Genomic DNA, 26,157 nt, shown 5'->3' with positions numbered 1-26,157 from the left:
CCTCTGCCTACCGAGTGCTGGGATTAAAGGCATGCGCCACCATCGCCCGGCTGAGACTCTTGTCTTTTAAAATTAAAAACAACAGCAAAACCTGGGTATGGTGGCAAACACCTTTAATCCCAACACTCAGGTGGCACAGGCGCGTCTATCTCTGTGAGTTCAAGGCCAGCCTGGTCTACATAGAGAATTTCAGGACAGCCAAGGATACATAGAGGGAACCCATCTTAAGAAAAAAAAATTGGGGATGTAGCTCAGTTTGCTGAGTGCTTACCTGGCATTCATGAACCTGGGTTCCATTTCCACCGCCATGTAAAATACACCTGTAATCCCAGCAGTCAGGAGAATTAGAAGTGTAAAATCATCCTTAGCCAGAGCTTGGCACACCTTTAACCCCAGAACTCAAGAGACAGAGGCAGGTGGATCTCTTTGAGTTCAAGACCAGCTCAGTCTGGTCTACAGAGTGAGTTCCAGACTAGCCAGAGCTATGAAGTGAGACAAAAAGAAAAACAAAAAGAAGATTGCTACCACTACTGTTACTATGGTGATGATGACGACTAATAATTATAAAACCATTCTCAGCTACAAAGCAAGTTCAAGGCTAGCTTGCGCCACAAACCATAGACTTCTGAGCTGATAGGCACCTGAGATTTTCTGCTCAGTGCCGGACTCTGCCTGCAAGCCTCCCTGGGTGGGACGCAAACTCTGCCTGCTATCGCAATCTGGCCCGGTTGCAGGGTCATTTCTCCCATCTCTCAGTGCACCAGCTGTTGGTTGCTACTTCTTGATGACTCGGTCACTGAAGCTTAACTCCTTGAGAATCTACTGTGTGCTTTGCTTGGCCATGTAGAAATAGATCTCTGCTCCTAGCCTCTAAGGAATTCCGAGCTTGCACCACACATTTATCCTGCTGTTCAGAATAAGGGGTAGAGGGATAGAAGAGGGGGTGGCGACGGCTGTCTTGGGAGTGATCGCTCTTAGTAAATACTTCATATTGGGTAGCTGATGGGGTGCTTGCCTCGCCTGTACAGAGCCCTGAGCTGGCGCCCCAGCACTGCACAAACTGGGTGTGATGACTCAGACCCAGAATCCCAGTTCTCGGACGGTAGAGCAGGATGGGCAGGTATTCTTAGTCATCCTCTGTTACATAGTGAGTCTGAGGCTAGCCTGGGCTACTCATGAGCCTGTCTCAAAACCAACAGCAGCAAAATATAGGCATCAGCGGTGCAATGGACAGCACAGGTGAATGGCTGTTACTGGTTTGCTTCTTGACCTGTGTGTACACTTGCCTGCTGCATTCTGTCCTCAGATCCTCTAAGTCCAGGGGCTCAGAGGAGAATTGGGCTTAGGTAATTCCTGCAGCTGGGATGCGGTCCGCAGACTTCAGGCGGAGCTGAAGGGTAGGCTAGTCCACCCAGAAGTCAGCCAACAAAAGGGTCATTCAAAGGGTCTAGCCTTGTGCTTGATTTTCCTATGATACTGACCTGGGAGGAGAAGATGGCCTTTGTGCTAGACATCCCTGTGCCTGTTATATAGAGGGCTTTGGGGAACGGTATGCTAACCCCAAGCTGTAGATTACATGGCAGGGACACATGACTGGTTGGCTAGGTTGAATGTAGGAACGGCCGTGGACTTGGCCTGGAATAGAATCACATATCCATAGGACCCCTGTTGGGACTTGGCTCCTGCCTCTCATTCTCTGGTGGCCTTGACTTACTCAAGTCTGGCAACACCTCAGAGGCCAGTGCAAGTCACACACGAAGGAAAAAAGGTGCTACCGTGTTCATGTTAGGATAGATGTGAGAACAGAGACCAGTGTGCCTTGTCTTGGGTTGGACAATAAGTTACTTGTTGTATAACATAAGGGGGCAGATGCCATTGTCTCCATTTTACAGATGAGAACGTTGAGACCCAGGCAGAGAAAACAAACTCTTTATGGTTCGGCGAAGGTAGTGTAGGTGCAGATAGGTAGTTGTCATTGTCTTTCCAGTTCCCAGTTTGAGGTCGCTGAGCTTGTTCTTCTCAGTCTCTGGAGTGGGAAGAGAAGCTGCCATTTCTGGGTACAGAGGACTCTGGAGGTCTGTGAGTCAGAGGGCTCCAGTTTGGGACACCAGGGCTGCTCTGCTGTGTTCTGCATGCTCGAGATACGGGAGGTCTTCAAACGCTTCCTAGGCAAGAAAATTCCTGGATACACAACATGAAAGAGTTTCCACGGGGCCCATTTCTGATCCACCAGGCATGGCCGCAGTCTCTGTTCAAGACAGCCTGAGAAATCCTCTCTGAGAGGCCCCGCGTTTAGTTCTCACGCATTTAAATGACTTTTCCTTCATCTCTAGCCAGCCCTTGGCACTGTCCTGAGTATCTTACCTGCATTACTTTAATCCTGTGACATCGCAGACCTGAGGGAGAGACTGCTTTGCCCCATTTGAAGAAAGAGGAACTTTTGAGAGGAAGGCCACCCCTTAAAACCCATGTTTACTTGACTGGTGGACCTGGACTATGAGCCTGGATGGTTTAGCTCAAAACTTAGAAAAGACACTCTGAGCCGGGTGGTGGTGGCGCACGCCTTTAATCCCAGCACTCGGGAGGCAGAGGCAGGCAGATCTCTGGGAGTTCGAGGCCAGCCTGGTCTACAAGAGCTAGTTCCAGGACAGGAACCAAAAGCTACGGAGAAACCCTGTCTTGAAAATCCAAAAAAAAAAAAAAAAAAAAAAAGGAAAAGAAAAGAAAAGAAAGAAAAGACACTCTGTCACCAGCCACTCCTGGACAGAGCCTCAGAGGAGTTCTGGTGCTGGGATTACTCCTCTCAGCAGGAGGAGACTCCCAAACTAGAGACTCCTGGAGAGTGGGGATGGGGTGGGATGGACATGACTGAGTGGACGGACTGGAAGTAGTTGGCTAGGAGGAGTAAGACTGGTCAGTACAACCACAGAGGGCTTTTGGAAGTCCTGGAGAAGGAAGAGGAAACTCACACTTCATTTGTGGGGTTTCTTGGCTCCATGGCCCCAGCTGGTGAGGGAGCTGGGATCCAGTAAGTCTGAGTGACAAGACCTACTCAGGACTGGCAGTGGACCCTGAACCTCCTCACTGACTCGTCTGTCTCTCGTAGCATTGCAAAGGCCACCCCTTTTCCTCCTTTCTCCTCTACCATTCCCTTCCCTGTGCAAAAGAGCACACCTGGCTGCTACAGGCAAAAGGGAAGAGCAGAGGTGTGTAGGGACAGGATTTTGAATACTGATCTCTCTGAGTTCTCCAAAGCCTCTGGAGGGGAAGGTGTGGAGGTCCTTTTTGCAGACTTCTGTGCACAAGATAGTGGGCAAAGGCAGCAGGGAAACCATTCGTTCCTGTCTGCTAATACCAGGCATTCTAGATCACAGATTACTGCAGCAATGAGAGAGGCCTAGTCACGGCCCCTCTGGAGAGGATGCTCTGCCACCAGAAGACATACTGTAAAAATGTAATGGATGAAGAAAGTCATTTCAAATGCCCGTAAATGCTATGGGGCAGCAGGACAGGTTGGAGTAGAACGAACCCGGGAGGATAAGGCTCGGCTTCAGTTAGAGTGAGTGGTCAGGGAAGGCCCTTCTGAACTGAGCCCCGGAATATGAGACAGAGGAAGCCATGGGAATATCTGGGGCAGAGTGTTCTGGCAGCAAGAACATCAAGTGCAGAGCCCCCTGAGGTGGGATTTTCAAAGAGATTATAGGTGGTATGGGTTAGTCACAGGCTTGCATGGGCCCTGTCTGATGGGTCAGGAAGATGCATTTAGTCTCGGCCCTGCTGACATGCCTTGAGTGTTCTGGAAGAGTAAGCCCATTTTCTGCAGCCTTCTTGGCCCGAGCTCCCAAGGAAGAGTTGATTAAATAAACAGATAAAGGGAAGGGAGTGTGTCTGTAAGCAACCCTCCTTCCAGTCTGCGAATCCTCCTCTAGGAGAAGCATTTTCCTTGGAGTCTTGAGGACTGGGGTTGGGCCACAGGGCTGGATTGAGGGAAGCCAGGGACCAGGGTGCCCACCTTGCAGCAGAGTTGTTGACAAAGGCATCAGAGCCCAACTAAAGTCAGATTGGTCAACGGGGCTCAGATGAAAGTGGATGCAAGAGAAGGTGAGGGGGTGGGAGGAGTCCATGGGCAAAGAGAAATAATTGTGGAATTTGAATTGTGGACCAGGGGTTCTGTGTGGTTTGGTGACTCCTCCATTCCCAGTAGGCATGCAGCCCCAGCCATCTGAGCTGCTTTCAGGTCCAGGGGTGGTGGAGGGCTAAACAGGGAAGTGGGTATAGTTAACACAGGGAAGGGGGACAGTTGGGCAAAACCTGAAGGTAGAGGTCTCAACAGCGCACATAGTCCAATTACAGGCTTGGAAGAACCCAGGCTCCCAGCAACAAAACAAACCCTAGGCCTCACCTGCTGGGAAATCTGTTATGTTGAAACCTGCAGGGAGATGACCTCATGGGCCTCCATGGCAATGGATAACGCTGGGCCCCTGTTAAAGAGCTCTAACATCTTTTTGCTGCTATCTGGACCATTCTGTCTAGCTGTAGTTCTCCCAGCAGCTTCCTGAGGAAGCAATGAATCAGCTAATATTTAATTTGTGAGATCTTCATCTTCACCTAAGGCATCCTTTGTGTCCGTCTCCAAGACACTGGATTTTCTTGTGCACATCTGGATCTCTGGTCCCCAGATAGGGACCGTCAAGAACAACCCGTCTCTTCCCCAGCAGAGTACCCCTGTCCTTAGATGGTTGTCTCCGAGACAACCTGCTAAATGACCTGCTCAAGGTCACGCCGTAAACCAGTGAAGCAAGGAAGAAAAATAAAACTGCACCTAGCGATTGCCACTCGTTTGGAATATTTACTGTGCTATTTCCAGTGCTAAGGAGTGGATGCGATTTACCATTAACCACGTCATTAGCACATTCATGATGACTCTGATGTGCCCATTTTATAAGTGAGAAAATGGTGTACGAGCCATCCATCCCTGGTCCCTGTACACACAGCTAGTGTGTAAAAAGAAAGGGCTTTGAACCTAGAGCGTAAGATGCAGGCCTGCACCAAGGACTATTTTGATCTTGGGATGGGAGTGGTGTTGGCTCTGGGAGTCACCAAGGTCGGGAGCAGGCAGGGCCCTGGGGCAAAGGAGGAAGTACCCTGACTTCTTCGGCATTTCCATTCTTTTTCTGGAAGGTAATTGCTTAGGGCAGTGACAGCCTCCTGGCGAATTACACAGCTGGCTTCCCAGTGAGATTTGTAACAACAACCTCTCCAGCCTGGCAGCCCCCAGCAAGTTCCGGTTTAAGAAACTAATTGCTGGATTGTGGAGTCGGTGCTAAATTGGGTAATTTCTTGGTGACGGCATCTGTGCCACTTCTTTCATTCCCAGATAGATTTGAGGTCTGTCACAGAAAGAAGAACCTGTCGCACACGGCACCTGCCCAGGCTCCCTCTCTTTCCACTTCCCAGCCAGCCATAGGTAATTGTGGAAGCGGCTGCCTCCGCGACCCACAGGTTCACGTGACCCACAGGGCAGCTGTCGGGGTCATGGAATGGGAAAGGTGGCTTGATGTGGTAAAATGGAGAAAACAGGGCTAGGGATGTGGCTCAATTGGTAGAGGGGTTTGCCAAGCCAAAGCTCCGTGGTTTGGTCCCCAGCACCGCATAGACCTGCGCTCAGGCCTGCCTCTAATCCCAGGACTCAGAGGTAGAGGCAAGGTGACCACAGATTCAAGGTTGATACATGTGAGTTAGAGACCAGAGAGAGAGAGAGAGAGAGAGAGAGAGAGAGAGAGAGAGAGGGAACCAACTTCAGGAAGTTTCCTTTATTCTCTTTATTTGACCTTGGACTTAGTATAAACTTAGAGTTCCCACATAGGGGAAAATGGTAAACGAGGCTCTCATTAGCTCTGTGGGATGTGTGAAGTCTTTGTTTGGTTGTTTGATACCTGCTACTTTTGAATGACATTTCGTAAGCTCGACTTCTCTGGGCTAATAGCACGGGCAGTAGCCAAGCCATCAGACTGTGTGGAGTTGGGCAATGTGGGCTTTGCAGTGTCAGCTCTCAGTGTGATCTTGGGTAGGGCCAAGCCTCAGTTTCTTTTTCTTTAGATGGAAAGCGTGTGGAGGAATGATAGTCTAGTCTTGGGAGTTAAATACAAGGATGCCTTAAGTGAAAGGACCTTGTCTTTTCAGGCCCACATTCACTCTGCAAATGCCTCCTACATGCCAAGCACTGTGCCTAGGGGCCCAGGGGCGGGGTGGGGGCGGGGATGCACTGAGGGTGGTCAGAATTCCTGCATGGAATTCACATTCTGTCGGGAGGGACGGGCAGTCATGGAATCACACAGATTTAAAATGGCAACTGGATAAGAGCAGGGTACACGATGCCTTGAGAGCGAACAGCAGGGGGATCTGACCTAGTCAGGGAGGCCAGAGAAAAGCTTTCCCTGAAGAAGCAACAACTGGGCTGAGATTTGAAGGGCGCACAGAAGTCAGCCAGGCAGAGGTGGGTGGGGAAGAGCTTTCTGGACGCGGAATAGGTCCCATGGTGTGAGGGATCATGGGATAGAGAAAAGGCTGGCTTGGCTGAAGCAGAGTGAGCGGGTGAGGGGGGGCGTGTGAGGAGAGGATGCTGGGAAAGCAGGAAGGTGTGCAGGCTCAGTTGGCCAAGTTAAGATGCTAACCCAGGGGTACTGGAGAAGAGTGGGGAGCCGAGACGTGACATGGTCACATCTGCATCTCCGAGTGATAATTTGGGTTACCGGAACAGCGAGATCAGTTAGGAGCCTCCTGCATATGTCCCAGCAGAAGGTGATGCTTGAGGTGCAGCTGGATTTGGTAGTGCTACTTTCTGCCACAAATACAGAAAATCTGGCTAACGGTGGTTTAAAATAGTGTGTTCCTTATCATATATAGGCCTGGAGAAAGGCAATCGCTTGTGTTGGTTCCATGGCGCGATGGTGTCAGGACTAACATCTCTGCGATGATCTAAGACTTTCTCTTGCGCTGAGCTAGATACCCTAGATCTGGCCATTGCTGTCTTATTCCAGCCAGAAACCAAGGGAGGAAGGATGGCACCAGCAAGCCCCACCCCTTGTCACAAAGGCAGACTTTTCCCCAGGAACCTCATATTATTGTGTATAAATCATTAACCACAATGGAATGGCCTGGCGTCATCACAAGGGAGCCTGGGAAGGGAAAGGAGTTTGGGAATCAGTCTTTGCCACACAGCCAACAGTGATTGGTGGGTCTGGAACTAAGGGGCTCGGCTATTTTTAGGAAACAGAATCCATAGGAAGTGGTGATGGATTGGACGATGAGGCCTCTCCTCACTTGCTAGTCCTTCCTATTCATTGTCTTTAGTAATGAGGTGGGGGCTGAGGGGAGAGACATGGGATCTGAAGCATACATAGTGCACAGGAGGAAGCCAGTTCATAATTCAGTCTTCCCTTTAAAACTGGGTGTGGTGGCCCATTGCATGTAATCCCCAGCACTCTAGAGGTGGAGGCAGGAGGATCAGAAAGTCAAGGTCCTTTCTGGCTGTGTAAGGAATTTAGAGCTGACTTGGGCTACAGGAGGTGAAATTTTCTTTTTTCCTTTAGGAAATACAGGAATGGAATATCCCCTTCAGTAACTTGTATTTAGCTGAAGGGTCTAGACCCCCAGATAAAGGCTTCTGGTGGGTTTTCTTTGAACACATGCGTAATCTCAACACTCAAGAGGCTGAGGAAAGAGGGCCTTCATGCTTGGGATACGTAGCGAAATCCTGTCTCAATAAAAAAAGGAAAAGAAAAAAGCATGGCCTGGGGAGACGGTTCAGTGTTAAGAGCCATAGTGCTCTGGCAGGGGACCCACGTTCAATTCCTGGCACCATGTGGGTGGCTCACAACCACCGGTAACTCCGGCCCCAGGGGGCTGAGCGGCATCTGGCCTCTGTGACCATCAGTACTCACATGTGAATACCCTACACAGACATACAACATACACATAATTGAAAATAACACATCTTTGAAAATGGAAAACAATGGACAAATAAAGGTGTTATGTTAGCGATTACACTGTGCAATCTTTGGGGGTTTAAATTTTAATTTTGTTATTTACCCATTTAGTGTGTGTGTATGTGTTCATGGGGGCATGCACAAATGCCATGAGCCACATGTGGAGGTCAGAGGTCAACTGTTGGGAATCTGTTTCTCCTTCCCTTTGTGGTCTCTTTGTGGGCCCCACTCAGGTTGTCAGGCTTGGCCACCAGTGCTTTTCTACACACCAAGCCATCTCACTGGCCCCAGTCTTCCAGGGTTTTAAAATGGTTTCATGTGCACTGCGTCATTTGATGTTCGCCGAAGTCCTGCGTGATGTGTGAGCGGGTGTTATTAAGTTTAGAAGGCCATACCATTTGTCTGATACCATAGACCTGGTCCTGGGGCTGTGTTTTATTGCTAGACAATTCTTTCCTGTTGAAGGGCATGGGTGCAAGGTGTCTGTCTGGAGAGGAGTCATTGTCCGAGACTAGAGCTAAAGGAACGTGGATTGGTGAGGCTGAGAATCAAGTTTGTGAAGAACTTGATGGCTGGCTGGATGGGGTGGCTCACACCTCTAATCTCAGCACTTAGTGGGTGGTTGCAGCCAGATCGAAGTTCAAGGTCATCTTTGACTATAGAAGGAGTCCTAGGGCTGGAGAGAAGGCTCAGTGGTTAAGACTGTTTGCTAGGCTCTGGGTTTGTTTCCCACACCCACACGGTAGCGCACAGTGATTTGCATCTCCAGTTCCAGGGGATTTGGCATCTTCTGACCTTGGCAGGCACCAGGCACACGGGTGATGCACAGACATGCATGATGGCAAAACACTCATGCACATAAAATAAATCCTAAGAAGCAAAACCAAAGCAGAACAAAGCAGTGTGATGGCAGCCCAGCAACTTGGTGGCAGCAGGTGTGGGAAGGTCGTGGGAGGGCCATCTGCAAACACCCAGCATCCGGGAGTTCAGTGTGAGGTTCCAGTTTGGTATGAATATAGGCAAGGTAAACGGGATGGCGCGAGGTTCAGCCAAAGTGGCCTTTGTGGTGTGAGTCTTGCGTCTATGTCCTTCTTGGGGCAGCAAAAGGAATATGCCACGGACAAAGGTCCAGGCTAGTCAAGCTCCACCCCAGGGGGGAATTGGTTCTCCAATGGTTTTCTATGAGAGCTTAAACCATCTTGGTCTGAACTCCCCTCTGTTATCCTAGCAAAAGGACAACGAAGAATTGCCATAGAGTCAGGCTCTTGGTATCATCAATAAGGTTACTCCCGTGTTCCTCTAGGCAAGATAGCCAATAGCTCCTTTGGTCCAGGCCCTGGAGCTGGGAGCTGCACACGTCTGAACCTTTACTCCCTAGAAGATTCCACCAACTTCCACAATCTTCTTTATTGTGTCACAGTCCTTGGGGCCAGGAAGTTCGTCCTGATGTCTGAGTGTGCCTCTTTCACTGTTATTAATCATGCCCACAGAGCTAGCTTTTCCTTCTGACATCTCTGTGTCTAATAATGGCTTCATTAGTCCTCCCAGTCAAGGCTGCCGCATATTTCAGAGTCGTTCTCTCTCTCTCTCTCTCTCTCTCTCTCTCTCCCTCCCTCCCTCCCTCCCTCCCTCTCTCTCTTTCTCTCTCTCTCTCTCTCTCTCTCCCTCTCTCCCTCTCTTCCTCTCTCCCAGTATTTGCCAAACCCTAACCACCTTCTGGAACTTTCCCAGACCACCCCTCAGAATTTGGTATTTGCATTCTTTGTCTACCTTGTACCCACTGTTTTCTGGGAATCACCCCACACCCACTTTCTCTAACCCATATTATACTTCAAATACATCTTTCTCCAGGAAGCCTTCCTTGACTGTTATCTTCTGAATCTGGTCTAGCTGTTAATTCAAGCTAGCCTAGCATTTTGTCCTCTCTCTTGGGCACAGACATTTCCTCATCTACTCATACAAACACCCACTTAGCATGGGCTCGAGTCAGAGATGGCCGGGGCCTATTTTTTTTGCCTTGCTGGAGACCGTGGCAGTTGGACGAGATGGAGACTGAAGCAAACAATTTCAATGGAGCATGTTCGCTGCTTCCTTGGGGGTACCCAGAGTGTCATAAAAGCCCAAATGAGAGGCATAACCCAGAATAAAGAGTACAGCAAGTCTCCATGGGAAGGTGAGGCTTCATATGAGTAAGTGTTAGCCGGGAGGAGAGCTTGTGGGAAGATGAGAGGCGATTCAAAGAGGAAGGAACAGCTTGTGCCAGAATATAGGAACCCAATAATTCTGTCCTTTGAGGCTTCAGACCCTTTAAGGACGGGGCCACTCTTAAATGACCTCAGTACACTTCCCATTTAGTCAGTCTTGCAGTAGGCGCTCTACAGATGTCTGTGGAATGCAGCCATCTTTAAGGGCAATGAAAATGCTCTAGCTCAACACCATAGACAGATCACACCGACACCTGCAATTGGAGGTAGTCCAACCTGTGAGTGCATTTGCATACATTTGCATAATGAAGCCAACTTCATTTCCCTGAGGGTCTGAAGCCTCTGCATCATGGGGTTTCCAACCAGTCCTGGTTTGGGGGGTTGGGAAAGAAAATTGTCAGGCCAGAGACCTGTCCTGAGGACTCCAGGAGAAACCTCATTCCTCCTCTAGTGTGACTGCTGCCTTCTTTCTTGTCTGTCAGGAGCCAGTGGTCCTGCGCCTGCTGAAGTTAGGATTCTACCTCGTGGTGGGGATCCTGACGTCAAGGATGGGACACCCCGGATGGTGAGTATTAGGGAATTTAGGAGATGGAGATTTATTCAGAGTCTCAAACCCAAATATTTGATTCGAAGTGACTCAGCCCATTTATTGGCTTTTCCATCTCCCCATGTTGAGCTCCATTTTCTCATGGTAAGTGTGGATAATGTCTACATGACAGGATTTTTTGTCGGCTTAGAGACAGTGAAGTGTGCAAAATGCCCCATGCATCACTAGTGTTAGGGAACTAGGAGGAGCTGAGCTGCGGGCAGGGTCTGGAAGAAGCCAGAGCAGAATGGGTGGGTGGGGGGGGTGTCGGTGTGGGGAGGAAGGGAGCTGGAGTTTTAGGAGGTGCTGCTGTCTGGAGTCTTTGAGGCTGTCCTCTCCTAGTCAGCAGATGGCCCAGGAGCTGGTCTGGGATGGGGGAGGGCTCCGTCTGCCAGATCCTCTGTCCCTGTCCCTCCTGCTGTCACCTCCTCCTGCCTGTAGCTCCTGTCCTGGCAGCTCCTGGAGTCCTGATGGGAGGCAATTCTTGCTGAGAGCTGACCTCTCCTGTCCTGTAGCCTTGGCAAGCCTGGGATGGGGGCCAGAAATATTGGTTCACAGTGGCTTCTCCACTGGCTCCTGGCTTCACTCTCCCACTGTTCCTGGGAGTAAGAACTCCTGGGTTCCGGTCTCAGTCTAGTGGTCACATGATGTCTGGTCTAACCAGTATTCCTTCTCTGGAGTCTTTCCTGCCTCCACAGTGCCCTCCATGGAGAGGGAGTGTGGCAAAGGGTGATGGCAAGGGGTGGGCTGTGGGGAGTGTCTGGAAGCCAGCAAAGGTAGAAGGAATCAACTCAGGTTTTCCTGCCTATGGAAGTCTCAAGGTGGAGGGGAGGGGTGTTAGGGAGTGGCATGGAGATGTGACTTGAAGTTAGTGTCATCTTCCATCATGGCGCTTGGGTGCTCTGTCTCCAAGGCCTGACATCGGCAGCAGAGGGTTGTGGGATAGCGTTGGGGCAGAGGGATGGCTGTGGATCAATTTGCTACAGCTTAGCGTGTTAAAAGCCAGTTCACCTAATGATGGGTTTCTTTGACTCTGTTGTATGTCTGCTTGGGTCTCCTTTTGTTTTTGATAATCTAAGGATATTTAAAAACCCATTTGGCTGAAAGCATTCCCTCTCGTGAATAAGTATTTATCAAATTTGCAGCACTGATGAATGATGGAATTATTTTGCGCCCTTGTCTCTTTGTCTGTTATGACTGTTTTAAGGACTTTTCAGTCCCTGTGTGGAGAGATAGTATAATTAATCACAATAAATTGGTATGCACTACCACCAGGGATGCCACAGTACCTAGTGAAAGGTGATTTTAGGTGAAGTGGCCTGTTGTTCAGTCCAAATCCTTTTTCTCCCTATTTTCTCAGGAGGTTCCTGGGGCCTGGCCCCCAACAATATGAAGAGCCTTTGCTGAGGCCATGAGGGGTTACCATGGCGACCGAGGCAGCCATCCCCGCCCAGCCCGCTTTGCTGACCAGCAGCATATGGACGTGGGCCCAGCTGCCAGGGCCCCGTACCTGCTGGGCTCCAGGGAGGCCTTCTCCACCGAGCCCCGCTTCTGTGCTCCAAGAGCTGGCCTGGGACACCTTTCTCCAGAAGGGCCCCTGAGCCTGAGTGAGGGCCCATCATCCGTAGGCCCTGAGGGAGGCCCAGGGGGGGTGGGGCCTGGGGGAGGCAGCAGTACCTTCCCCAGGATGTACCCCGGCCAGGGCCCCTTCGACACCTGTGAAGACTGTGTAGGCCACCCACAGGGCAAGGGTGCCACCCGCCTGCCTCCCACACTCCTGGATCAGTTTGAAAAGCAGTTACCAGTTCAACAAGATGGCTTCCACACACTCCCATACCAGCGAGGTCCAGCAGGGCCTGGGCCTGGACCTGGATCTGGCCCTGCCCCTGAAGCTCGCAGCGAGAGTCCTAGCCGCATCCGGCACCTGGTTCACTCTGTGCAGAAGCTCTTTGCCAAGTCCCACTCTCTGGAGGCACCCGGGAAGCGAGACTATAATGGGCCCAAGGCCGAGGGAAGAGGTGGCTCAGGGGGAGACAGCTACCCTGGCCCAGGCTCTGGAGGCCCTCACACCTCTCACCACCACCATCACCACCACCATCACCACCACCACCAGTCCCGGCATGGCAAACGGAGCAAGAGCAAGGACCGCAAGGGGGATGGGCGCCACCAGACCAAGGCCACAGGCTGGTGGAGCTCTGATGACAATTTGGACAGTGACAGTGGCTTTCTGGCGGGTGGGAGGCCCCCTGGAGAGCCTGGGGGTCCCTTCTGCCTGGACGCTCCAGACGGGTCCTACCGGGACTTGAGCTTCAAGGGCCGTTCGGGTGGGTCAGAAGGCCGCTGCCTTGCATGCACTGGCATGTCCATGTCACTGGATGGACAGTCGGTCAAGCGAAGTGCCTGGCATACCATGATGGTCAACCAGGGCCGGGACGGATACCCAGGGGCCGGGCCAGGCAAGGGGCTCCTGGGTCCAGAGACCAAGGCCAAAGCCAGGACTTATCACTATCTGCAGGTGAGGCTTGGTGGGGCAGGGAACCATATTCTGAGTCCTCACCAGTCTGGTCCACTGGGGAACAGTGGACATGGCTGGGTGGAATCCAGCTGTCCCTGTACTTGGAGGTCTTGAAGGCAGGAGGCTCTGCCTCTGTCATGCCTTGGGTCCCCTTTGGGGCTTTACTTTATTCATTTGTACAATGACAGGACTGTTCTAATTTGACCATGAATGCCAAGAGCAGGAAGATGTCTTGACCTTCTGATTAGGACAAGATGCGCTGACCTCTGTCTTCTGTTGTTGAAGGCAACGTGAGGTTAAGGCAGTGGATGGGGCAGAGTGGCGTTACCTAGAGTACTGCCTTGGAGCTTGGCAGCCGGAGAGAAGTTCATCCTGCCCCGAGCCCTCCCCTAGACCTTTTATACTCAAATCCAGTTGGTCCAGTTATTGGAATGTGAAAATGAGATTCCAGAACACGCCTCTCCTGGGAGCCGTCATTCTGGGCTATGGTGTGGTGGGACAGTCCAGGAAATGATGGGGGAGCCTGGAGGCATGCATGTTGGGGGTTTTCAAAGGCTGGTGACACAAAGGAGTGAATCCTGTTGTCCCTACAGGCAGGGCACAGTGATGGCTGTGGAGTTCTCCCATACAACCTTGTGGTCCCTTTGCCAAGGCTAGGAGCTCTGACCCCTTTTCTGGGGCTTTTGTTTTAGCTTCAGCCAAGCCATACTGATTTTGATTATTGTTTCTTTCACTTTTGGAGGAAAAATCGGTACAAGTTTTGGCGATCTGGCAGACTTAAGGGTATCTCCAAAGTCTGCATTTCTCCTAGGTTGTTTACCCACATTCGTTCATGATACAGTGATCAGGGTCCCTGCTGCCCGAGAGCTCACAGTAGCCCAGGGAGCAGATGGTAAGCTGTGTGACAGAAGAGAATCCTGAGTCTTGTGGGAACACAGAGGAGGCTCCTTGCTCACCTGTGGGTGGTGGCTAGGGCTGGCTGGGGGAAGCTTCTGTGCAGAATGGCTCCAGAGCTGAATCTCTGTGAGGAGCTGGAGTTAGTCAAGTGCAGATCGAAGGTGTTCCAGAAAGATCCTACAGCATGTCGGAAGGCATGGAGAGGTGAGCTTGCGTGAGCCTTTGGGGTGACGTTGGCCTTGCCTGTCAGTTGTACGCATGTTAGTACCCTCCTGGGGGAATCTCATGAAAGCCCAAGAGAGCAGATTGGACCGCAGGAAAAACAGGACTAGACATCTGGGATCTGAGCTGTGTGGGTCAGCTTCAGACAGCTCCCTCCTGGGTGGCAGGTGCCCCTCCTCCCCTGGCACCAGACCTGGTTACCGTTTTTGCTGCTCCTTGCTGCTTCTCCGGGGTTGGCCTGACCTCCCTGGGGGCTTTCTTTTTAACATGCTCCTCACAGTATCCTGCGGAGGAGCAAGGAGCTCCGCAGTGGCCGTGGAGTGGGAGCGCTGCAGTGTGGCAGTGCGCGCCCTGGCTGTCCCATTCGCTGGCCTCCAGCCACTCCTCTCTAGAGGATGGGGGCGGGGATGGCACTCAGAGCCTGGGGTTCCAGAGCATCTTAACAGGATGGGGCTTGGGTGGGGGCTTGAGCCCATTTGTGGGTGAACTGAAGGCTGCGTGGACCTTTCCAAAACAGCCTATACTTTCCTGGCACAGAAGTGGGGGATGGGGGAGGTGGCTCCCTGACTGTGTGACCCGACCTGGTGTCTTCATTGGGATATTACCTCCTCTTTTTTTCTTTTTCTTTTTAAGATAGGGTCTCATGTATCCCAGGGTGGCCTCCAACTGACTGTCTAGCCCGAGTTGTCTCCATCTGCCTCCACCTACAGCGAGCAGTAGCCACACCCAGCTTCCTGCCCCGTTAACAAAGCCCGGTTTCTCTCACTGGATACTCTGAGTCTTTTCTGGATCCCCCGCTTCCCCCTCAGCTTCATTCATTTCTTTTCTGCTCCCATCTTCCTTCTGATGGAGCTCTGGCCGCTCAGTGAGCCCGCTCCCTTATGAGAGAGTATCACCCTGCACCTTCAGCCTTCCCGTGAGTCCCCCCATCCCCTCAGCCTTGCTCCTCTTGGAGCCTCCAGACCCGCCCTGTTTAACCGCTTCCGTCTACCTTACGCTTTACATCCCTGCTGCCTCCCCAGCCTTCTCTCCTTATATCTCATCTTCACAGCCTAGGTGACCATCATGGACTCCAACCCCTGCCGGGTTGGTCCCTCCCTTCTCCACCAGGGCTCCTCAGCCCCTTCATCCCTCTGCTGCCCCTGTTGTTAGAGACGTTCTTGACTGGCTCTCTTGAAAATGCGCCCACAGCTGCTTTGATCCTGAGACATTTCTCCAGACCCTCGCCCCCTACCACGTCCTGTCATCCCTGTCTACAGTCCGTAGAGTGTAGATTTCTCTCCTCGCTTCCCTTCAGTTTCCAGCGCAGTCAGATTTCCACACCCTGCCTCGAAAGTGCCCTGGGTCGCGGTCACCAGTGGTCTTTGGACCGCAGCGCCCAACAGTGCCTTCAATGCCTGTAATAATAGCCACCATTTACTGAGTGGTTCCCGTGCGCTAGGCGTTTTGTTGCTTGTTTATCCTTCCCACCAACCATTCTGATGCAGGTATAATTACTTTTACCAATTTACCGACCGGGAAACTGATACTTGGCGCTTATAATTAGCTTAGCTCAAGTTCACCTAGCTAGCAAGCGCCAGGGCAAGCCTTTGCACCGGGTCTCCTAACTCCAGAGCACAAGTTACTCACCTCGGAGAGCACTGTGGCATTTGACATAATTGACTCCTTTTCTTCCCGAAATGTCTCGTTTCTGTGACATGGCATTCTCCCGACTCCCTCCTACCCCTCTGCCCACTCCTTCTCAGGTGATGTCACGGTCCCCCTTTCCTTTCTTTGCAGTCCTTTTTAAAATGCCAGTGGGTCTATCCGCAGCCCCTTACCTCTTCTCCCCCCCCCCTGGGGGGGGTCTCCTTTACTCCTGGGCATCTGGCTGCCACCCTTGCTCTCTGCATGTCTGCCTCTAGCCCACCTCCCCCAGCAAAGCCCAAGACTAAGCATAACAAACACCTCAGTTCTAGGCCAGACTCAGGGTACTCAACACTGAACCCGTCACCCCTTTGTCCCAAATGAGTTCTGCGGCTCAGAGAAGGACAGTACTCCCACTCCCGGGTCCTTAGCCGTCACCCTTCTCAGTCATCATGGGCTCCTCTCGGCTCCTCTTCCTTCCCCCGCTAATCAGGCTCACTGATGCTCCTCACCACCTCTCTACAGCGTCCTCCTCTCCTCCTCTCCCCCTTATTCTCATTGTCTTCATTTAGGCCGCATCATCCCTTGCCTGCATAACAGCCTCAGCCGCCTAATTAGCTTCCCTCCTGCCACTTGAGCTTCTGCCTGGGCCCTGATCTCCTGACCATGTAGCCTCGGTCTAGACCGCGGAAACTGCCTAGACTCTCCCTGCCTAATACCCTCTGTAGTTCCCTGAGGGCCGGGAGAGAGTCAGAGGATAGGGAGCGGAAACATGTTAACAGGATGAAGAGGAGAGGTGAAAGGTGACCTAGGTCAGGTGATGCTGGACATAGGGGGAGATGATTGACAGGCCACTCAGGCCTCCGGGCTTCGATGTCTTGGCATCCGATCTGACACTCATAGGCTCTTTAGCTGACCTTCTGCTGAGTGGCTAAAGGTCTCTGGAGGATGATGTGACAACTCCCACAAGGGAGAGGAACACCCTAAGACATCCCATCTAGGTGCTTTGTGATACTCTTCAGTGTAACTTGTTCCCCCAGCAGGACGGAGCGCCTCCTGCTGGCGGTGGGAGGAAGAACACCCTCTCCTCTGAGCTGGAGGATGACTTGTCTGAGAGGTAGAGGCCCTTGTCCTTTCAGGTGCCGCAAGATGACTGGGGGGGTTACCCCACGGGTGGCAAGGATGGGGAGATACCCTGTCGCAGGATGCGGAGCGGCAGCTATATCAAAGCCATGGGGGATGAGGAGAGTGGAGACTCAGACGGTAGCCCCAAGACATCTCCCAAAGCACTCGCCCGACGCTTTGCCTCCCGCCGCTCTTCCAGCGTGGACACAGCCAGGATCAAGTAAGGACGGTGGGGGCGGGGGTGTTGGAGATGATTCTGGGTTCCTGCGGGAACTGTATGTCGTGGGTTTTGCATGGGTAGCCCTGCTTAGGGTTCAACAGACCAGCTTGCTCTGCTCCATATGGGGTGGAGTCCGTTTCTGTCTTAGTGTTTCTGTTGTGGGGGGGGAAGAGACCTTTTACCCTAAGTCTCCTGGGGAGTCTTTTTGTTGTTGGGGGGGGGGGGTTGTTAAGAGGATCAGAACCTAGTCAGAGGCTCTGATATTATCACGCCCCTCTCCCCCAGCACACTCCCGTTCTGACTCTGGCATCTGCTCTTTGCAGCTGCTGTGTCCCACCCCGGATCCATCCCCGGAGTTCCATCCCTGGCTACAGCCGTTCCCTCACCACTGGACAGGTAGGGGGTGGCCCTGTCTATTCGGAGGGAAGGGTAAGAAAGGGAAGTCAGCTCTGTGTTCTGTCTACACTACGATGTCAGTCTGTCCTTGGAGGGAAAGCAAGCCTGGTTCTAGGGAAACCTTGAAAGCTGCCTATGACTTCCAGAATTTCTTGGGGATCCCCAAGAACCCACCAAGTGTGGTCAAAGTGGTGAGTGTGCTGGGAAGGACAGCATCCTTTCTCTGTGGCTCTCGGACCCTCTCCAGGCTTCACTGCACCAGACTCATAAGTGAAAGGTACAGACAAGACAGGGGCAGAGCTGAAGTCTCCTAGGCTGTCTGGGTCTGAGTTCTGCTGCCACGACCTCCATTCCCTTGGACTACCTTCCCTTTCAGCGCCTCTGTTTCCTCTCGTCTTTGGGATGATAAGAGCAAACTAGAAATGCTGGCACACGCTTGTAATCCCAGCACTCTTGTAATCTTGGATCGTGAGTTCAAGGCCAACCCTGGCTACTAGTAAGACTCTAATCTCAAACAAAACCAAAGGACGGTGTTAGTGTAAGATAACTCTCAGGGGATTTGTGGAAATTCAGCAGAAAACATCATTCAAATGTGAGGTACTGGCTCCAAACTGATGTTTTATAAAATTGAGTTCCCAGGCTGGCGATGTAGCTCAGTTATCAAAGGGCTTGCCTAGCATGCACCAAGTCCTGGGTTCGATCCCCGTGCTGCATAAAACTGCATGTGGTGGCCCATGCCTGTCTCAGGAGTCAGATCGATAGTTTAGTTTAAGGTCATCCTCAGTTACCCATTCTGGGGTCCAGGAAACTCTCTCTCAAAATGAATAAAGTGGTTTCTATAAAGTGTGGGCCTTCTTTTTCATGAAATGGAGGCCGTGGTAGTTGATATTTGAGTGTAGGGGATAGGGTTGAATAGAGGCTGAACTACTTACCAGCCAAGTGACCTGGGGCAAGTTACATGACTTTTGAGCCCCTTCCTTCCCTCTTTAAAAATAGGCATCATAATAGCACTCTTGGCACATAGCCAGTGCTCAGTAAAGGTTAGCTATTTTTACAGTTTGCTGGGGGGGTGTGGAGAGAGAAATGCAAAAAGCCACGCAGAAGACCGTCCATCGGCTCCTATTGTGAGCCTCGCAGCCTCTCAGAACCCCTTCCTTTGTTCCGTTTCCTCAGTCGAATTCCCATTTGGCACAGCTGTCTCTCTGCATCAAGCCAGCCTCTGCTCCCAGTGCACTAGTTAATACCCAGTCTTCGTGTTCCTTGACGATCAGTGACATCTAACATAGTCGATGACCCTTCTTCCTGGGACACTTTTCTCTGGTGGCTTTTTGGGTGCCACGCCCCCTTCCCCTGACGAAGGCTAATTCTCAGTCTGCGTCTCAGGATGTCACCACTGGAGTTTTCTGGGGCTCTGTCCCTGCTCGGCTTTCAGCACCCAGTCCGTAGGTGACCTCATCCAGGCTTGTAGCTTTGAGTATTACTGAGAGCCTGTTGACTCCCAGATGCATAGCTCCAGAAGCCTCCCTGAGAGACCAGGCGTGTGCATGGAACCGTGTACTGGAACACACTTGGATGGCTGCTACAGACACCCCCAGTTCTCCTCCTCCTCAGAGCTATGCTCCATCCACTGCCATCTCCTTTTCAGATAATGGCAGGTTTGTTTTTCTAGGACTTTATGGTCCGAAAGTCTGAAGTCAGTCTTTTTTGGTCTTTCTTTCCTCCCTCCCTCCTTCCCTTCCTTCTTCCTTCCCTCCCTCTCTCCCTCCTTCCCTCTATTCCTTCCTTCCAGAGCTGTGATTGAACTCAGAGCCTTTCTCTTGTTGAGCACACACGCCATCACAGAGTTATACCCACAATCCATGAAGTCAGACTGTTCTGTCTGTTACATATGCCATCTCCTTTGGTCCCTCAGCCAATCCTGTTCACGGTATTTCTGGCCCCATCCACCCTTCACCAACTTCACTGCAAGTGTCCCCCTGTCTTGGTCAGGGCTGTTGCACTGCCTTCTTGTTGGTCTCTTGTGTTTGTCCTGACTCCAGCTCATTCTCTGTCAGTGTAGCCGGAACAATTATTTAAAAATCTCACGACAGCTATTTACCTTCCTGCTCAGAGCCCTCGCCTTGCTCAGAGTAGCTGCCTGGGGCTTACAGAGCCCTGTATGAGCCGGCTGGTGTTAACTCCTGTCCATCTTCCAGCACGTTCCCTTCCCTTCCTCCACCACACCTGCTCCCCAGACACGGGAGTTCGACTCCAGCCTTGGGACTTTAGCTTTTGTTCCTGCCTAGATGTCTCCTTCCCAGACGATCCCAGGAAACCTCTCTTCACTTTCTTTTATTCAGATCTCCTCCAACTGTTCTGAAATTTGAATCTAAACCTTCCAAACATTTCCTATTCCTCGCCTTCCTCCTCCCTCTCTCTTCCTCCCACTGTACATTATCTAACAGTGTATATACTTGGCATGTTTCTCCTGGAGGTGTGACTTAGAGCCTTTGCTTTACAGAAGAGGAGGGAGAGGCTTAAAGCACCAGAGATGCTGCCCTCTTATCTCTAATGATGCTTTTCCTCCTGGGTGGCTTTTTCTCTTTAGTATTTGCCTTGAACATCCCTTTCCGTCTTTGGCTTTAAAGCGTTTTCTCCCATATGTTTCAGGTAGGTCTTTTTAAATAGATTTGCTCTTACATCCATTCGGTAATTGCCTGAGAGTTTTTTGTACATTTATATTTATTGTGATTGCTGATAGGCTTGCATTTATTTCTATCATCTTACTTTGCGAGCTTTCCATTTATTCTGCTGCGGTATGGGAGTGCATGCTGGGGCGCATGTGTGGAGGTCAGGTGACGACGTGGAGGAAGAATTGGTTCTCTACTTTCACCATGTGGATCCCAGAGATTAAACTTCGGTTGTCAGGCTTGGTTGTAGCAAGCACCGTCACCAGCTGAGCCATCTTGTCTCGTTCTCTCCAGCTTTATATGATGCTTTTCTTCTTTCCCTTATGTCTGTCTGTTGGTCTGTTTTTCATTTGTGTTATGATAGGTTCTCACTGTGTAACGCCGGCTGGCTTATCATTGCTGTGTAGCCCAGGCTGGCTTTGAACTTGTGACCATCCTCCTGCCTCAGCCTCCTGAGCACTGATGACAGGTATGTCAGCACACCTAGCAGAGTTGGCGCTTTTCTCTTCCTTTGCTGCTGTCTTTGGATTGATTGAGTTTGCTTTATTCTTCTCTCTGCCAAATCCCACGCTGGTTTGACAGTTACATATTCCATTTTATTCTTTATGGTTACTCCTGTAATTTTAATGTGCAGACTTGACTTAGTCTGAAGCCGACAAGGTTTGCTACTCTCTCTCTGAATAATGCAGAGTCCTAAGGGGACTTTAATTTTGATGACCTCGTCCTTTTCTTTTTTAAGCAATAGAAATTCATTTGGGGACAGGAGAGTGGTTCTAGCTTGGCGACAGAATACCGGCCCAGCATAAATGAGGCCCCGGGTTCTCTCCCCAATGCCCACATGAAAACATTATTTTCCTGAAATTCTAGATGCTGAAAGCATAGTGTTAATAGGTCAGCTGCGGTGCTTTCCTCTGTTGAGGGACTTGGGTTTTCATCTTGGTTAAAGAAAAGGCATTTTAGTGTCGTCATTCTTTTTACATGTATTCACTTATTATCTGTTTGTTGTGTGTCTTTACCTGCGTGTGCGCTACGGCACACACCTGGAGGCCAGAGGACAGCTTGGGAGAGTCTGTTTGCTCTTTCTACTATGTGGGTGCTGAGGTCATCAGACTTAGTGGTGGCGATCACCTTTACCTGCTGGGCCACCTCACAGTGTGCACACTCAATCTCTCTCTCTCCTTTCAGTACCAGGGCCTTACACGTGCTGGAGCGTGCTGTACTGTTGCGTTATAGCCCCAGAATTCTTTTGTTTTTACTTTTTAGATTATATTTTTATTTTAGTGTGATGTGTGTGTGTCCCTGTCTTTCTCTGTGTGCATGTGGAGGTCAGAGGACAATTTACGGGAGTCAGTTCTTTCCAGAGACTGAACTCAAGTCCTTCACCTGCTGAGCCATTGCCAGCCCCCCAGAACTCTTTTAACTTTTTTTTAATAAATGGTTTTTTTTTTGTCATTGTTGTTGCTTGGTTTTTTTGAGACAGGGTTTCTCTGTGAAATCCTGGATGTCCTAGAACTAGCTTTATAGACCATGCTGGCTTTGCACTCACAGAAATCTGCCTGCCTCTGCCTCCTGTCTTTCTAAGTAGGTCTCGAAGTTACTATCCTCCTCCCTCAGCCTCTTGAGCAGTTGGTATGACAGTCCTGCACCACCAGGCCCTGATAAATCACGTTAAATTTAATGGAGGTATATTTTACGAAATTTTTTTCCAGAAAATTTGTTTTAATATTAAATGGAATCTTTGCTTAATCCAAGATCACAGCAAAATTAATGTCTCCTGCATTTTATTGTAGGCATATATATGGTCCATTTTGAGGGTGTTTGTTGGGGGAGGGCATGTGACATTTGATTTTCATCTTTCGAAGAGCCATATGAGGGTCTCACATAGCTCAGGCTGGTTTCAAATTCAGTTTGTAGCTGAGGATGATCTTGAACTTCTGATCCTCCTGCTTCTGCCTCTTGAGTGCTGGGGTGACAGATCTGTAGGGTTGGTTTTATGCAGTCCTGTGGATCGAGCCCTGGGTTTCATGCATGTTAGGAAGGCACTCTGCTGACTGAGTGGACTCCTGGGCCTTGGTCGTTTTTACACTATTACTCCTAAGGTGTGTATGCTCCTGTCGCCTGCCCTTTCCCGTGCCATTCTCACTTCCTAGATGAATTCCTTCCTCCTAAAGTGTGTTCTTTAGTTACTCCAGGGACTGTTGGTAGAAAGCTCTGGCTGGTTGATGTAATTTAGCTTATTAGGGGCATCCATGCTCACTGTTGCCCCGTGCGTCTCTGAGGCTTTGCTCATTCTATTCCATAGTGTCTTCCTCTCTACTCTTTGGATTGGACAATCTATGTTGTTTTGTCTTCAGGTTTGCTGACCGTGTCCTATATTAAACCTCTCAATGGAATTCTTCATTTCAGTTATTGAACTTTTCAGCTCTTGAATGCATATTTTTTTCTTTCCTTAATTTGTGTGAGCGATTTTAATTTTTTAATGTGTGTGTGATGTATATGTGTATGTATGGTGTGTACTTTGGTGTACACACATGTCACAGTGCACATGTGCAGGTCAGAGGGAAGCTTTATGGAGTTGGTTCTCTCCTTTCACCTTGATGTGGGTTCCAGGGTTGGAAGGTAGGTAGCAGACAGGCTTGCCTGACAAGCGCCTTCACCTGAGCCGTCTCACTGGCTCCCCCATTTGTTTCTTCTTTTAAAACAAATTAATAGCTGGGCGGTGGTGGTGCACGCCTGTAATCCCAGCACTCGGGAGGCAGAGACAGGTGGATCTCTGTGAGTTCGAGGCCAGCCTGGTCTAGAAAGGGAGTCCCAGGACAGGCTCCAAAGCTACAGAGAAACCCTGTCTAGAAAAACCAAAAAAGAAAAAAAGAAAAAAAAACAAATTAATAATAACAAGGGCCCAGAGAGATGGTGCGGCACTTAATGGAGCATATTGCTCCTGCAGAGGACCCAAGTTTGGTTCTTAGATCTCTCATCGTGCTGTGATTACAGTGCCCCAGGGAATCCAGTGCTTTCTGCTGGCCTCTGACGACACCTGAATGCACATATACGCATAATTTAAAAATAATCATCATAATAATTTAAAAAATCTGGATTGGATATAGTGATGCATGTCTACAGTTCTGGAAAGCCGATACAGGATAATGTTGCCTTCAGCGTCAACCTGGGCTACATAGTGAGTTTAAGGCTAGCCTGGGTACTCCCAGGAGACCCTGACTAAACTCCTCCTCCTCCTTCCCATTTGTTTATTGTGACTTCTAGCCATGAAATCATTGTTGTCATGCTCGCCTCTCAGTCTTTAAACATGGCTTCCTGTAGCTCTTAGAATATGATTATAATAACTTCTTTGTAGTTTGGGTGCGATAAGCCCAACATTTTGAGACCATTTATGCTTTCTTTATTTGCGTGACATAATATTTTGTTGAATACCGAGCGTTTTAGGTAATATGGTGTGACAATTCTGGGCTCTTATTTTTGCTTCCCAAAGATTGCTGCTGCTTTGTTTATTTGTGCTAATTCCTGGAGTAAACCTGTGAAGTCTGCTTCTCCTGCAGCACGCAGCCTCTGATGTCTTCGCTTTTTTTTTTTTTTTTTTTTTGCTTTTGCTTTTTAAGTCTTGTTTCCTAGAGATGGCTCCAGTGTCTGCTGCATAGCCTCGTTTTGGCCAAACATTGGGTAGAAGTTGTCCTCAAAACCCTTGAGCCAGTGAGGTTTCCTCTTTCAGCCTGTGTTTGTTTTTAAGCCTTTTCTGGCTTTCATTCATCACCAGGGGCTCTTGTGTTTCCTGCACGTGTGCACACGTTCCACTGCTGAGGGACATGGCGGGGACGGTGTACAGGTTCTCAGACCATTCTCTGCTGAATTCCCAGAATTCTCTTTAAGAGATCAGACCAGGACCAGTGAGATGCCTCAAACGGTGCTTGAAGTGCAAGCATAGAGACAGGGCACGGTTGTCCTTTGATCCCCACACCCGTGCCACAGCACAAATGTGCATACACATTATGTACATACAACACCAATAGAAAAAAATTTAAGCCGTCTAGCCGTTCAGTCTGTTGCTAGCCCCAGAGCCTAGCATTGCTGCTGGCCTTTCTGCTCTACTCACTGTTCCTGATAGTGCTCAGTTCAGGGGCCTCTGGCCATGGGAACACAACAGCTGTTTTGATTGCCTGTAGCACAGTGTCTGGAGTGCAGCGTCCCTGAGAGCTGGGGCCTTGGGGCATGGGCACAGGACCGGAGTCCTGCCTTCTCACCCAAAGCTTGGTGATTTTCACGACACGTACATACCCTCTTGTGTGCCTTTGGTCTGTCCTCAGAGTGACAAAATAGTTGTTTCTGACAGCTATGTCCATCTTTAGAGCTGTCTGGGGAGTAGGATTTGTTGTTCTCATTCTTTTTTGTCTGAAGTCATGAGGAAGTCTAGGGAAATCCTAGTCAGTGTCGTCTCTTAAAACATTGCCTTCCCTACCCGTGTCCCAGTGTCTCTATCTGGAGCTCCCGTTAGTTGTGTCCGGGGCGTTCCCTCCATGTGTCTCAACCTTTCATTCATGTTACCCCCCTCTGCTTGGTATTATCTCTTTATTAAAATGTCCTCTATTGTTAACTTATAAATTGTGCTTTAAATTTCACTGAGATTGTTTTGTTTTGGTTTTTCGAGACAGGGTTTCTGTAGCTTTGGAGTCTGTTCAGGAACTAGCTCTTGTAGACCAGGCTGGCCTGGAACTCACAGAGATCCACCTGCTTCTGCCTCCCGAGTGCTGGGATTAAAGGTGTGTGCTACCACCACCTGGCTCACTGAGTTGTATTTTTTTTTGTTTGTTTGTTTGTTTTGGTTTTGGTTTTTCGAGACAGGGTTTCTCTGTGGCTTTGGAGCCTGTCCTGGAACTAGCTCTGTAGACCAGGCTGGTCTCGAACTCACAGAGATCCGCCTGCCTCTGCCTCCCGAGTGCTGGGATTAAAGGCGTGCGCCACCATCGCCCGGCTTGTATTTTTTTTTTTAAGAAATTTCTTGGAGTTCTTTTCAAATCTTTATTATGAACTCCCCCAGTTTTTTGTTCTTGCTTATATTTTTAATTTGCAGGGGTTTTGTTATTGTTTATTTGTTTTTTATGTGACAGGGTCTCAGGCTGGTATAGAAAGGAACTGTAGTGGAGGATGACCTTGAACTCTTGATCCTCTGGCCTCCACCTCTGAGATGCTGGGACTATAAGCATTCGCCACCATGCGTATCCAGTTTTATCATTTAAATTAGAAACCTTTAAATATAGTTTAATACTGGGTACAGTGTGTGCCCTGAAGGGTTCTATCAGAGATATCGCACATGTAGACAAAGATACCTCGTCTTCAATGTGGCTTCTTCTTGGTAAGGCCAGAGCAGCTTCTGTGAGGCCTGATCTCCTGGGATACATTCTGTGGCTGTTTCTGTTGGAATAGTCCTGATCTAAGAGCGCCCGGTGTTCATTTTTAATCTGGGCCATGCAAGCCCATGCACATGCGGTCCTGAGTCTATGGGAAGACCGGTTTGTGTGCACAGCTTCTTAGAGGATTTGCCTCCTTTCCCTTCCCTGGTGTCTCAGCTGCAGACTGGCTTCCCTGTCGCGGGCTCTGGTGATGATTGATAGCGTGTTTTCCCCTCGTCTACATTATCATCAAAGGTTTATGAAGGTTCTCATTTCTGCTTCTCATTTGGGCTTCACACGGGCCCCA

The 26,157-nt window shown here is 50.1% G+C and overlaps 1 protein-coding gene across 4 annotated transcripts in view; it reads left to right on the top strand.

Annotated features, from left to right (window-relative positions):
* Dlgap3 (DLG associated protein 3) overlaps window positions 1-26,157 on the top strand; it is a 65,104-nt gene that overhangs the window by 14,458 nt on the left and 24,489 nt on the right. For all 4 annotated transcript variants that reach the window (XM_041651215.1, XM_041651211.1, XM_041651214.1 and 1 more), the window contains exons 2-5: window positions 10,675-10,757; window positions 12,139-13,293; window positions 17,178-17,383; window positions 17,707-17,779. In XM_041651215.1, coding sequence (XP_041507149.1) covers window positions 12,190-13,293; window positions 17,178-17,383; window positions 17,707-17,779 — 1,383 coding nt within the window. In that variant the 5' untranslated portion in view covers window positions 10,675-10,757; window positions 12,139-12,189. The remainder of the gene's footprint in view (window positions 1-10,674; window positions 10,758-12,138; window positions 13,294-17,177; window positions 17,384-17,706; window positions 17,780-26,157) is intronic.

This window comes from Microtus oregoni, unplaced genomic scaffold (assembly GCF_018167655.1).
Source record: "Microtus oregoni isolate MIOR12 unplaced genomic scaffold, Mior012 000005F_ref0000423, whole genome shotgun sequence".
Classification (NCBI taxonomy): domain Eukaryota; kingdom Metazoa; phylum Chordata; class Mammalia; order Rodentia; family Cricetidae; genus Microtus; species Microtus oregoni.
Note: the sequence above shows the minus strand (reverse complement) of the source record. Positions and strands in the feature narration are given on the sequence as shown.